This window comes from Delphinus delphis, chromosome 5 (genome assembly GCF_949987515.2).
Source record: "Delphinus delphis chromosome 5, mDelDel1.2, whole genome shotgun sequence".
NCBI lineage: Eukaryota > Metazoa > Chordata > Mammalia > Artiodactyla > Delphinidae > Delphinus > Delphinus delphis.
The window spans coordinates 36,471,774-36,485,039 of NC_082687.1; the positions used below are offsets into that span (position 1 = coordinate 36,471,774).

A 13,266-nucleotide genomic window follows, 5' to 3' on the forward strand; every position below is an offset into this window, starting at 1 on the left:
CCATGGAAAACACAGAATTTGATACAGATCAAATGAGGCAATAGAGTATGAACATTAAAAATTTGTCTGCATCAAAAATAATACAGAAAAAAAAAAAGAACTAAAAACTTATGTTTTGGGAAATAACATTAGTTCAACTGTGAAATTGTTCTCCTAATACTAGTACTATTTTCAGCCTCAAAAATATAGCCTTCCTACTCTTTTTATTTTATTTACTTATTTATTTATTTGGCTGCACTGCACGGCTCTCAGGATCTTAGTTCCTCCACTAGGGATCAAACCTGGGCCCCCTGCAGTAGAAGCGTGGAGTCCCAACCACTGGACCTCTAGGGAATTCCCCCTTCCGCTCTTTTTTTTTTTTTTTTTTAGAGAAAACACTGTGTGGTCCTTCAACGACCAACAGTTCAAATTCTCTAGTCATTGATATAGCACGTCTCTGATGAAGAAAGCACACACTGACTGACTGAAAGGAAACACAGGTTTTTAGTGAGATGACACATAACAGTGGCATACTATAAAGGTAGAGACTCTCTAATGAGCCAAAGTTCTGCATTAGCTCTCTGAAACTATGATTTTAGAAAAAAATGTGTATATATCGTGCCTTTTATGCTTTATGTGGGCCTTTAATTACTGGAAGCCCATGCTATCCTGCCTATTGCTTAATTTTGACAAATGTATTGGTTATAATGATAAATTGATGAAGCCTTACTGAATTTCTTCCCTTTGGCTTGAAATAAATTCAGTTGTATTTTATTGGAATCTAATAACTTTAAAATTAGACACTGTCTGGGCTTCTCTGGTGGCGCAGTGGTTGAGAGTCCGCCTGCCGATGCAGGGGACACGGGTTCGTGCCCTGGTCCGGGAAGATCCCACATGCCGTGGAGTGGCTAGGCCTGTGAGCCATGGCTGCTGAGCCTGCGTGTCCAGAGCCTGTGCTCCGCAACGGGAGAGGCCACAATAGTGAGAGGCCCGCGTACCGCAAAAAAAAATACAAAAAATTAGACACTGTCTTACTAAATTACAACCCAATTCCACATTTTAAAAATTAGCATAATGAGAAACAAAGTGGTTTAAAAATGTACATAAAGACATATTATTAGAAACTGAATTATTAGAAACTGAATCCAAGTCTTCTAACTTGTAGTTCAGTGTAATTTTCACCATGCAATACTGTTTCTTCTCCTTAGAAGACTATGAGGAAAATTTGAATTCTATCAATTTCAGGGTATACAAATATGCTTTTAGGAAGATTCTTTGAAATAAGCAAGAAAACCCAAAACAGAATAAGATAATATACTTTCTTAGTGTAGGACTAAAAAGAAAAAAATCATTCTAGATTTTATCACTTTCCTAACATTTATTTTGCTTTTGAAGAATTATTTGTAAAGGAACAATACAAATGAGATACTGCCTCATCTATCAAATAGGTGATAATAATAAAAAAAAGAATGATAATATCAGAGTCGGTAAGAATATGGTGAAAACAGACATGATCAGAGGAAACATAAATTGGAAGAAACTTTTAAAGGGCAATTTGACAATATGTATAAAATGTCTTAAAAGGTATTTGCCTTTGACTTGGCTATTCTACTTGGAGGAAGTTATCTGCAAAGATTTAGCTATAAGGATGTTCTATAGCAATTACAAATTAGAAACATTTTAAATGTCCAATAGCTGGAAACTGATTAAATAAATTATGGTACACAGTACGTTCACATAATGGAGTACTTTACAGCCCTTAACAATAGTATTATAAAAGTTGTAAAATGTTCATGATATTTTATATGAGAAAAGACTATGTTCATTTTGAGCTTATGCTTATAAAAATATAGAGGATATATATTGAAAGAAAAATAAAGCAACGAAACACATAAAAGAAAAATTCCCCACAGACACAAGATTTGTTCTTTCTTATCTTTGGATATTGTAATATGAAGATATGATGCTTGGAGATAATGCAGTCATCCTTTAACTATAAAGAGAATTACTGTCAAAATTCTGAGAATGGCAGAGCATAAAGATGGAATGCGCTTGATAGCATTCTTGAGCTTCTGAACCACCTCTGAACTCTCTATCTCTGATATTCTTGGTTTGTGGGATAAAAAATTTCTTAATATTAAAAAATAATCCCCACAATACTGAATAAAGCCAGTTGACTTTAGGTTCATGAATATGTTTTTAAAATATACAGTTAAGATACTCTAACTCCATCTAATGTTTTTTTAAAAATGAAATCATGAAAACAGCTAAATATTTATTTTAGTATCAACCAACAAGATATTTAACACCAATGGAAACTAATATGAGATTTCAATTTTAACTACAGGCAACCTATAGGATACCTATAGAATTTTTAAAAGTACTTTGTGTAACATTTCCCTGTGAGGCCAAGTTTAGGTGCAGTAACCTGAGAATCAACTTACTCTTAGTTTTCTTTGGGTCATGGCTGTTTCTAGGGCCATTTCTCTTAAGGGATCCCTGGTGATGTCAAGCATGGAAGCTTTGAGTGTGTCTCCTGGATACAGGTTCAGTCGAGACTGTCTAAGGGCCATTCTGGCTTGCAGCTGCATCATTTCTTCTTCTTGCCGTTTTAGCATAATCTCTTGATTAATTAAGTTGCCTTCAAGGGGTGTTTCATATTGTCTGCTATATAGAAGAGAAAAGTAAGGGTTGGGAAGAAAACAATTACTTTAAGTCTAAACAAGAAAAAGTCATGTTAAGTAAGGTATCAAGAATGTAAACAAATTTTATTTTTTCATTTCAGAAGAACCATTGCAGTAATATTTCAGTCCTATTTTTAATATATTAATATAGTATGGTGTCCCACTTGTAGGTAGATCTACATCCTTCACCTCTTAACATCCCAGCATCTTCTGAAAACTGCTTCCCCTGCAGTTCTCTCAGATCGGGGCTGTTTTATTCTCATAATCTTGCACCAGTGGGCCGGGACATGCGACAGAGATTCCCCGTGATTTTTATTTCAGCTTCCAGATCATTACTGACCCGTCCTCCAAGAGCCCCCAGCTTCTCTGAAGTACATGCTATGAACTCACACCATCCACTGCTCTGCTTTGCTCTAGACATTGTCCTGTGGTCAACTCCCCCTTATTCATGAAAGATTTAAGTGGCTGACTCAGCGGTCTTCACCACTACTGCCGTCATAATTTGTGGTGGTGTGACAGAGATTGAAGAGTGCTCCAACACCCTGGCCTCCTCCACCTCAGCCAGCAATCTACACCCATTGTTATGCTGGCTATTACCAATAACTGCACCACCTCTAAAATTTCCTATTTCTATCTTTCAATACCCTCTCTATCTAATCTCCTTATTTTTTCTAGCTTACTTCCTCTTACACTCCCCTTCAAATAATTCACCAACTCTATCAGGAATTGTAGTCCATTGACTCTACCACTTTCTCTCTATTAACCCTCTCTTGCCCTTACACTGCTTGAATTCTAAGGCCCATCATTAAAATCATTCCTTTGCATTCAACCTCAACTCTCATGAAACTGCAGAACCATGCTGACTGATCTCAGTGGGTTCTTAGTACTGCCTGGTGATTAATTTTCTTAGAGAACTATTTCATATTTTCATCCTTGTCTTTTCTTTTCAAAACTCCAATACTTTCTCCCTTGTCTCCTCTCAACTGATGAATTTTCCTCAGTTTTCTTGGTGAAATAAGGAGCAATCAGGAAGTAACTTCCTTATCCTTCTACCACTGGACTTTCCAAATCTATATCCGTATGTTCTGCTGTCTTTTTCTGTTACAACGGATGGATCTCCTGCACACTTATACAGGCGTCAAACCTTTACCGTGCATGGGATTCCAGACCTCTCCCCCACCCAAAGACTTTGCTCCTGCAATTACCCTCTCACATGCATCACTAGTCTCATGCACTAGGTTATTCTCATTAGCATACAAACATGCTGCACTATTTTCTACTTAGAACAAAAAAATCCTCCTTTGGTTCCACACCCCCTTTCAGATTCTGTCTCATTTTTCTGCTGTCTTTTAGAGTAATTTTCTTCAAAACTGTCCTTTAAGTTTTATCTCCATTTCATCTCCCACTCTCTCTTGGACTCAGACCAATAGTTTGAGTCCTTACCATTTCACCAAAACTAGTCACAAAAATGACTACCTTCTGTGTTACCAAAGCCAAAGGATAATTCTTAGTTTGCATCTTACTTGACCTCTAAGCATCATATAACATACAGCTGCTTAATCATTCCTCTTCTTAAACATCTGACTTCTGGGAAACCATGCTCTTTTTATTTTCCTTCTACTTCACTGGCTCCTCCCTCTCAGTCTCTTTTGCTGGATCCTCCTTCATTTCTAATCTCTTAATGTTAGACTGCAACAGTGCTCAGACCTCCAGAGTTTTCTAGTCTCCACAGTCTTCATACCTACCTGATCTCATGTAGTCACCTAGTCTTAATTATCTTATATTCCCATAACTCCAGGCTCTCCCCTGAATTCTAATTCTACTCACCTGCCTAAGTGAGTGTTCTACTTGGATGTTAACATGCATCTTTAACCTTACATGTCTAAAACCAAATTCTTGATACTTTTTCCTTACGTGCAACCTTCTCTCAATCACTCACTGGTTGCTTAGGACACAATTTGGAGTCATTCTTGATTCCTCTTACAAATCCCACATCTGAATGACCAGCAAATCCTGCAGGGCACAACCCTGAAGAAATCTGTATTTGAATCTTCTTTACCACTAGCAACCTAATCTGTGCTGTATGCAGCTCAAATGGAGTACTGTAATTGCCTCCTAACTGGTGTTTTACTCCTGCAATCTGTTCTTCACAGAACAGATCAATTCCATTAAAATGTAAATTAGATCATGGCTCTCTATGCTCTCAACCATCCAATGGCTTCCCATTACACTTAGAATAACATCTGAAGTGCTCGCCTTAGCTTTTGAGGTCTGATATGATTTGGGTCCTAGTTACCATCCACTCTGCCCTTCACTCATTCTGCTGCCTTCTGTGTTATGCTGCCCTTCCTGCTATTCCTCTAACATGGACATATCTCTCCTACCTCAGGGCCTCTGCTCTTGCTGTTCCTTTTGTCTGGAACTCTCTTCCCCCTGATATCTGCATGTTTTACTTCCTTGTTGCAAATAGTTTTCTTTTCAAATGTCGCCCCTTGGGAGAGGCCTCCTCTGATCACCCTACCCTATGAAAACTAGAATTTGGACATCACACACCTGTAGTTTCTAACCCTTTAGCCTGATTTATTTTTCTTCCAAGCACCATCACACTCTGATGGTGCATTACTTACTTGTTTTTTCAGTGGTTTACTGGCTATCCCTCAGCACTAGAAAATCTCTTTAGGGACTTCTTGATCTTGTTCATGACTCCATCTCCAGTACCTATAAGTACCCAGTACATGGCAGGTACTCAATAATCATTTGTTGCGCAAATGATTGAACATGATTTTATGGCTCACTCTCACTTAATGGGGTCAAGGAAAATGGTAAGAATTTGAATCTTTACATTTTAACTCACACCTGTCATTTTCATCAAATATATTAGCCTTCTTGTTCAAATTATTTTATACCTACAAACAGGTAGCAAAAAATGACTGATCATCACTTTATCTGGCCCAACACAATATCTGGTAGAAATTCCTATAAAGACTGAAATATTTGAGAGGCAAAAAACAAACAAACTAAACAGACAAAACAAACGAACAGGGACTTCCCTGGTGGTGCAGTGGTTAAGAATTCCCCTGCCAATGCAGGGGACACAGGTTCGAGCTCTGGTCCAGGAAGATCCCACACGCCGCAGAACTAGGCCCATGCACCACAACTACTGAGCCTGTGCTCTAGAGCCTGTGCTCCACAACAAGAGAAGCCACTGCAATGAGAAGCCCACGCACCACAAGGAAGAGTAGCCACCGCTCACTGCAACTAGAGAAAGCCCGCGTGCAGCAATGAAGACCCAATGAAGGAAGGAAGGAAGGGAGGGAAGGAGGGAGCGAGGGAGGAAGGAAGGAAGGAAGGAAGGAAGGAAGGAAGGAAGGAAAGAAAGAAAGAAAGAAAAAGAAAAACGAACAAAAAACTCAGAAAACCTAGATGATTTAGGAATGAATAAATAGGTTCTTTTGAGACAGAAAAAATGGTTACATCTTTAAGCAGATAGGCACAGAAGCAGTGGGAATTGCACTATGTAAAAATTGTACTTCAAAAGTTAACACAGAAAAAAAACTTAGAGTTGCTCTTTGGAAAACAGCTTTGAATATCTTTTTTGGTCACTGAAAGACACTTTTGATAGCTCAAAATCCAAAAATTACTCATTCTTCTGGATCTGACTCATAATTTCCTGTTAATCTCCCCCCACCCACTATGATACAAATCAATAGCACTGTCTCGATCTGTTTTTCCATTTCATTCTAGCTAAAGAAATGGAAATTTTATAAAGAAGCAGGCAACATGTCTAAATACAGAACTATTTATAGATCTCACAAATATGTGACCTAAAGAACAAACAGAACCTCCCGATTAAGTACCAGCATGTTAAGGATATTATCAGAAGCCTTTGTACACATACAGAAAACTCTGCACTTGAATAAGGAATCTGGACACTACTTTAATGTGTTTTTCCTTGCGCAGAAAGAAGAGATGGGGTACTCTAAAAGAAGTAGAGTTTAGCACCTTACATTAAATGTAATAAATACACAGACCTGACAATCTACTTCTCCTTGAAATATTTTTTTTTCACCTATAACTTTATCTAATACAGATGTTAAGAACACTATGTTGTGTTTTTTACCCTCTTAAAGTGTGAAATAAAAGGTAGCTTATCACTAAATTACGATTTGATGAGCTAAGGCCTCAATGTTAATGTTTCCTAAAATTAAACCGGAAACAGTCAAAACTAAGATTCTTTTATAATGCTGACGCTTTTAGGTACCTTATCAAGAAAATTGAAATAAGACTCACAAAATGGTTCAATTTTGTTTGGAGGAATATGTATTTTAAATAACTAGCAAACTGACTATAAAATCAATCAGATTGGGAGTTTGGGATTGACATGCACTCACTGCTATATTTAAAATGGATAACCAACAAGGACCTACTGTAAAGAAAAAAACAGAAAAAAAATCAATCGATCAACACATAATCCCAACAATTCTTCCAGTTGTTATCTTTACTCCTATTTCTGATTAAGTTAAAAGGGCATCATGTTAACTATTTATAAGTTTTCTCCAAATTACATATATAGAGAAGAGTGACTTCCTCAATTCAACACAGAGCTTAGTGCAATTCAACATTTGCTTCATATGGCTGGTCATCCCAAAACAGTTTTGCTTCTTTAACAAAATTATGTAATATCAAGCATAGATCTGTCTTTGTCTCTTACCTCTTTGGTCAAAATTACCAAAATAGTAATCACAAATACTATTACCACAATGGGGTCATAAAAATAGAAAATGCTATTATGCAAAGATCATACCACTTTAGGTAAATGAATACTTATTAGAGCTTTCCTCAAAGAAAGTATCATAGACTTTTTTTTTTAAAGATTTTTTTTTGATGTGGACCATTTTTAAAGTCTTTATTGAATTTGTTACAATGTTGCTTCTATTTTATGTTTATGTTTATGTTATGGAGGTTTTCTGGCCTCCAGGCATGTGGGATCTTAGCTCCCCAACCAGGGATTGAACCTGTACCCCCTGTGTTGGAAGGTGAAGTCTTAACCATTGGACTGCCAGGGAAGTCCCTCAGACTATTTTAAAAGGAACAAGAGGGAAGAGAAAAACACACAAGTTTCATAAAAACTGGAATATTAAGGAATAATTTCAGTGCAATGTAATTACTTGGAGTCTAAACCCTGGATAAATTGTCTGCTTTAATCACATGGCTAGGGTTACCTGGTCTATTAATAGTTTACAGGTATGAAACAGTGTCTGCCAGAATTAATCAACTAAGGGGCAAGTTTTTGTTAATTTTCAAATGATTCTTTTGTATATAATGGCACTTGAACTAAATGAACTGATATCAAATTTAAGAGGATTCCTGTCATTTGGGAGTAAATTTGGAAGCAACCTCTTGTTCTCTAATATCACATTATGAATTTCAAATTAATGCGTAACATTAATAACATGCTTCTGTTCACGTAAGGAACCTGTACACACCTGCAAAAGATACACATTAATATATTCACTACTGATTTGACACTTTTCAGTTCAAACAAAGTAAATCAATCCATGCCTATAATACCACCATTCTAACCCTAGCACAAGAATAATACACACCTTATAAGAAACCTGAGTATTTCAGTATGAAAATGAACTCTAAACAGCCCAAAGTGGGCTTTAAAAAATACAAGATGACCTCTTTTAAGCCAGGAAAGATGTAGTGAAAAATTAACTTTTTACATAATAGGTTATTCAGTAGTAACCTATTAATTATTCATTCAACAAATAATACTCACTGAAAGCCTGCTTGTTGAGCCCATTCAACCTCGAAAGAAGTATTATTCTCTTAGAAATCAAAGTTTACTATCTTCTCACAGATGTTTAATGCCGTGCCTTCAGAACTTCCTTACTGTTAATAAGTTATTTTATATTCATGTTAATTTAAAAATCAAGCACAAACTATAAATAATCAGGGCCAATTCTAAAAGATTCCAATAACTCAAACTACTGTAACATCTTTTACATAATTGAATGAATTTGCAAGAACTTAAAGAGGAGGAAAAGGAAAAGGAAAATGGAGAAAACAGGAAAAAGAATAATTTTTTAAAATTCTCCTTGATTCTAACAAAGAAAGAAAAAACACCAGCAACAGGAAATATATTATCATTTTTTCATATTACATACCTTGGTCTCTGTGACTGCCCTTGACTTGGGGTTTCATCTACCCCTGGGAGACCACTGTTGGACTCAAATCTCTTTGACACTTCACTTTTTCTCACTAATTGTGAATGAAACAAAAATAGTACAAGTGAGAAAAATATCAAGTAATCTTATTTAAAACTCAAGCATTCAGCAGACACATAAGATAATTTTTACAAATCATATTCATGTAATCAAATTAGTGGCATAATGTCAATAAACTCTTTAAAGGTAAGTCATGTTATTTTGAAAACAATTATTTTCTCTACTATGAAAATGACTACACTGCTATTTGATGAAACTGCTATTAAGTTCCTATAATACTGTTAAAATGAGTAACTGGAAGTTTTTTATAATTAAAAAATTTTACATAGAATTATTCTTTTGACACCTTATATCTCAACACTACTGAAAGAGAAGAACAATCATGGTTTCTTAAGAACATTTTGCTTGTTCAGATCCCTCTCACCTTTTCTGAAGTCTGATTCAGAGGAAACAATAGATGGACTTTCACTGCAGGTACTAAAGATATCACTGTGGTAAGTTTTGTATCTTCGAATTGGTTCTGAAAGGATTAAAACATAAACATTAGAAAGCAAACTCATTAGCTGTTCCACACAAATCAAATAAGGCACTAAATTTATTCTTGTGAGACTAGAACATTTTTATACATTGCTTTAAATTTAATAATGGATAGGTGGTATTCAAAAATGTGACTACAGTTTTGAGGCAGTTTGGCATATGGGTTAAGAGCCTGGACTCTGAAGCTAGATTTGCTAGGGTCCAGTACTTACCAGGTGCATGACTTTAGGAAGGTATTTAACCTTCCTGTGACTCTTCTTCAACTGAAAAGAGGGTATAATAGTGTGTGCATCTCATAGGGTTGTTGTGAGCATTAAATGAATTAATATATGCAGAGCTCTTAGAATACAGTGTATGCTACAGAAACATCATTCTTTGCACTAGGTGCTATGAGGATGGAAAATCCAAAGACACAGTCCCAAGTTCAAATAATTTAAAAAGCAGAAGTACAAAATACTTAAGACGGGACATGTGGGGACGGGGTGGGGGGCGGGGGGAGCTGTGTAGGGATGTACGGTGTGTGCTCTGTATCAGGGGGGCAGAACTCCACTAAAATCTAAATTCTACCTTCTAAATGTTTCTGACTCACCCCTCTTCTTTGTACTCATGATCACTATCATAGATGACTATTCAGCTCAAGCCTGGACTACTTCATGTGTCCTAGATTCCCCTCTCTGCAGTCTTGCTTTTTTGCTTGTCTCGTATTATAATGCACATTACAAAGAGTGAACTTTCCAGAAATGAAAATCTGAGCATAATACTGTATTTCTTAAACTTCTTCAAACTAGAGTTTTCAAGATACAGTTTAGTATCTCCTTAGCTTAGAATTCAAAGCCTTTCCATAAGGTGGTCCCTGACTACATTTATAGCAGTAGCTCTTCATATTCTGAAGTCATAGGTTCTTACTTGCTAGAATCAGATGAAAAGCACAGACCTCTCTTCTATGCCTGCCCGCCCAAAGCACACTGAAATACACAAACATTGAAAAAGAACTTTAAAAACTCAATCCAGGTGGAACCCTTGTTCCAGGGCATCATCACCATCCACTTCTCCAAATTTTGCACTTGTGTTACTGAATTTACAGATAACCAAAAGCATATAAACTTTTAGATTCTCTCCTGAAAGATACTTCCCCTGCTAGAAATGCCTTTCTTCCCCTTTTCTTTTGAATACTTTTTCTTTTTCCTTTAAGAGAAGCCTTAAAGGAAAAAAATCTTTCATGTCCACAAAAGCTTTCATGACCAACTCAAGGCTGAGTTAGATATTGCTTCTTGTACTTTCATATCGCCTTATGCTTAAAAAATTGTGACTCTTCCACTGCCTAATATTGATATTTCCTTCTCTACTTGTTTGTTTCCTCTACCAAAATTATAAACTCTGACAAAAAGGATTGTGCCTTTTTCAGATATACCTCTAGTGTCTAGCAAGTGTCTGATGCATAGCAAGCACAAAATAAATATTTTCTGAGTAAATATGAATGAATGAATGAAAAGATGAATATATGTGATACACAAAGGTCACTGATGACCTTTAAGAGGACTATTTCCATTGCACAGACAGGTGAGAGACCAAATCAGACTAAATGATAGTAAATTGAGAAAAGGAGTAACACTATTCTTTCAAGAAGTTTGAGGGTTTGAGAAAGAAAAAAGATTTAAAAAAATAAACTAAATGAGACTAGATGAGTTATTAGGGTCTTTTTGGAAGAGTGAAATGTGAGGATGTTTTTAGGCAGTGGATAATAAATCTGTAGATTGGAGGAGATTGCAAATGATAGTGGGGAAAACTGATGGAAAAATGTGAAGGAACCAGGAGGAGGAGATGGGAAAAAACCAACATACATGGGATGGTTAATTTAGCAGGGAGGAAGAACCTTTCCTTCTTAAGAGAAAGAAATAATGAACAAAGGAAAGAGTGAAAAAACAGAGGGAATCCCAAGATACTCATCAGAAATTTGCCATACTCCTGGTAATAAAAGTAAATCACGAGCCACCCTGGTGGCGCAGTGGTTGAGAGTCCGCCTGCCGATGCAGGGGACACGGGTTCGTGCCCCGGTTTGGGAGGATCCCACATGCCACAGAGCGGCTGGGCCCGTGAGCCATGGCCGCTGAGCCTGCGCGTCCAGAGCCTGTGCTCCACAACGGGAGAGGCCACAACAGTGAGAGGCCCGCGTACCGCAAAAAAAAAAAAAAAAGTAAATCACTTCCTGAGAAGAGTAAAGAAATTCTGCTGTGAAAAAGTGTTGAGTCAGAAAAAAAAAAAAAAACAAAAAAAAACCATGAAAGCTTTTATGTTACAGTGAGAGTTTAGATTAGGCTAGAATGCATGAATTTTATTGGAACCAATCAGAATGGTTTTGTGGCTTTTTCTAGGCACTAGAGAAAGCAGACCATGGGAAATACCTAGAACTGAGGAGTGATATGGGATTCATGGTAGCAGATAATCAAGGTATGTGAGGGTTTCTTTTTTACTAGTTTGCGAACTTGAGGACGGGTACTTCACAAAATGAATTATTCCCTTGTGCTAGGAGGTGTTTAACAGAGATTGTTAAAAGAAAAAGAGATGAATAAATGAATGAAATAGTTAAATGGCACCACAGAAACCAGGCTGGAAACCAGGATGGAAATGATGGGCTGGAAAAATTGGGAGCTCATGCTGAGGCAAAGGATAGGAGTAATACTGGGAAGAGTTGAAGGATAAATGACTGGCCATGGACTTGATGGAGAGGAAGTTGTGTATTGTTCTTATAACAATGTTTACCAGGAGAAGCATGCACAATATAGAAGACTCCTACTTTGTCCAGTTTTGTATACAGTGAACGTAAGTATCAAATAATACTATAATTAATAAAAAGAGTTTTGGAATTGAAAATCCAAGTATGTACCAAAACTTTAAAAAAAATGATTCCATTCTACCACAGGGAAGTCTCATGGTAAAATAAGTGATTAAAAAAAAATTCCTCTCTGGGACTTCCCTGGTGCCACAGCCTGCCAATGCAGGGGACACGGGTTTGAGCCCTGGTCCGGGAATATCCCACATGCCACGGAGCAACTAAGCCTGTGCGCCACAACTACTGAGCCTGCTCTCTACAGCCTGTGAGCCACAACTACTGACCTCACACGCCACAACTACTGAGGCCTGCGTGCCACAACTACTGAGCCCATGTGCCTCGAGCCTGTGCTTTGCAACAAGAGAAGCCACCGCAATGAGAAGCCTGTGCACTGCAGTGAAGAGTAGCCCCCGCTCTCTGCAACTAGAGAAAAGCTCAAGTGCAGCAACAAAGACCCGACGTAGCCAAAAAAAAAAAATGTGGGCTTCCCTGGTGGCACAGTAGTTAAGAACCCACCTGCCAATGCAGGGCACACAGGTTCGAGCCCTGGTCTGGGAAGACCCCACATGCCACAGAGCAACTAAGCCCGTGAGCCACAACTACTGAGCCTGCACTCTAGAGCCCGCGAGCCACAACTACTGAAGCCCACATGCATAGAGCCCATGCTCCACTACAAGAGAAGCCACTGCAATGAGAAGACTGTGCACTGAAACAAAGAGTGGCCCCCGCTCGCCATGACTAAAGAAAAGCCTATGCACAGCAACAAAGACCCAACGCAGCCAAAAGTAAAAATAAAACATAAAATAAAAATGCATTAAAAAAATTCCTCTGTTTTAAGATGAACATGATTTGAAAGGATTGTAGAAGATGTCAAACAACAGTTTTATCTAATTTATTTATTAGTTTTATCTAATTTAAATGTAATGAACATAGTTAAATGGTTATGTAAGAAGAACTGCTATCTTCAAGGGGCACCAAAGAACTTTTTGTTTTATTGTACAGA

The 13,266-nt window shown here is 37.4% G+C and overlaps 1 protein-coding gene across 1 annotated transcript in view; it reads right to left on the reverse strand.

The window, feature by feature from the left end:
• Positions 1 to 13,266, reverse strand: part of PTPN13 (protein tyrosine phosphatase non-receptor type 13) — a 236,035-nt gene that overhangs the window by 95,584 nt on the left and 127,185 nt on the right. The window contains exons 8-10 of the mRNA XM_060012209.1: positions 9,321 to 9,416; positions 8,837 to 8,930; positions 2,424 to 2,646 (exon numbers count right to left, since the gene is read on the reverse strand). Coding sequence (XP_059868192.1) covers positions 2,424 to 2,646; positions 8,837 to 8,930; positions 9,321 to 9,416 — 413 coding nt within the window. The remainder of the gene's footprint in view (positions 1 to 2,423; positions 2,647 to 8,836; positions 8,931 to 9,320; positions 9,417 to 13,266) is intronic.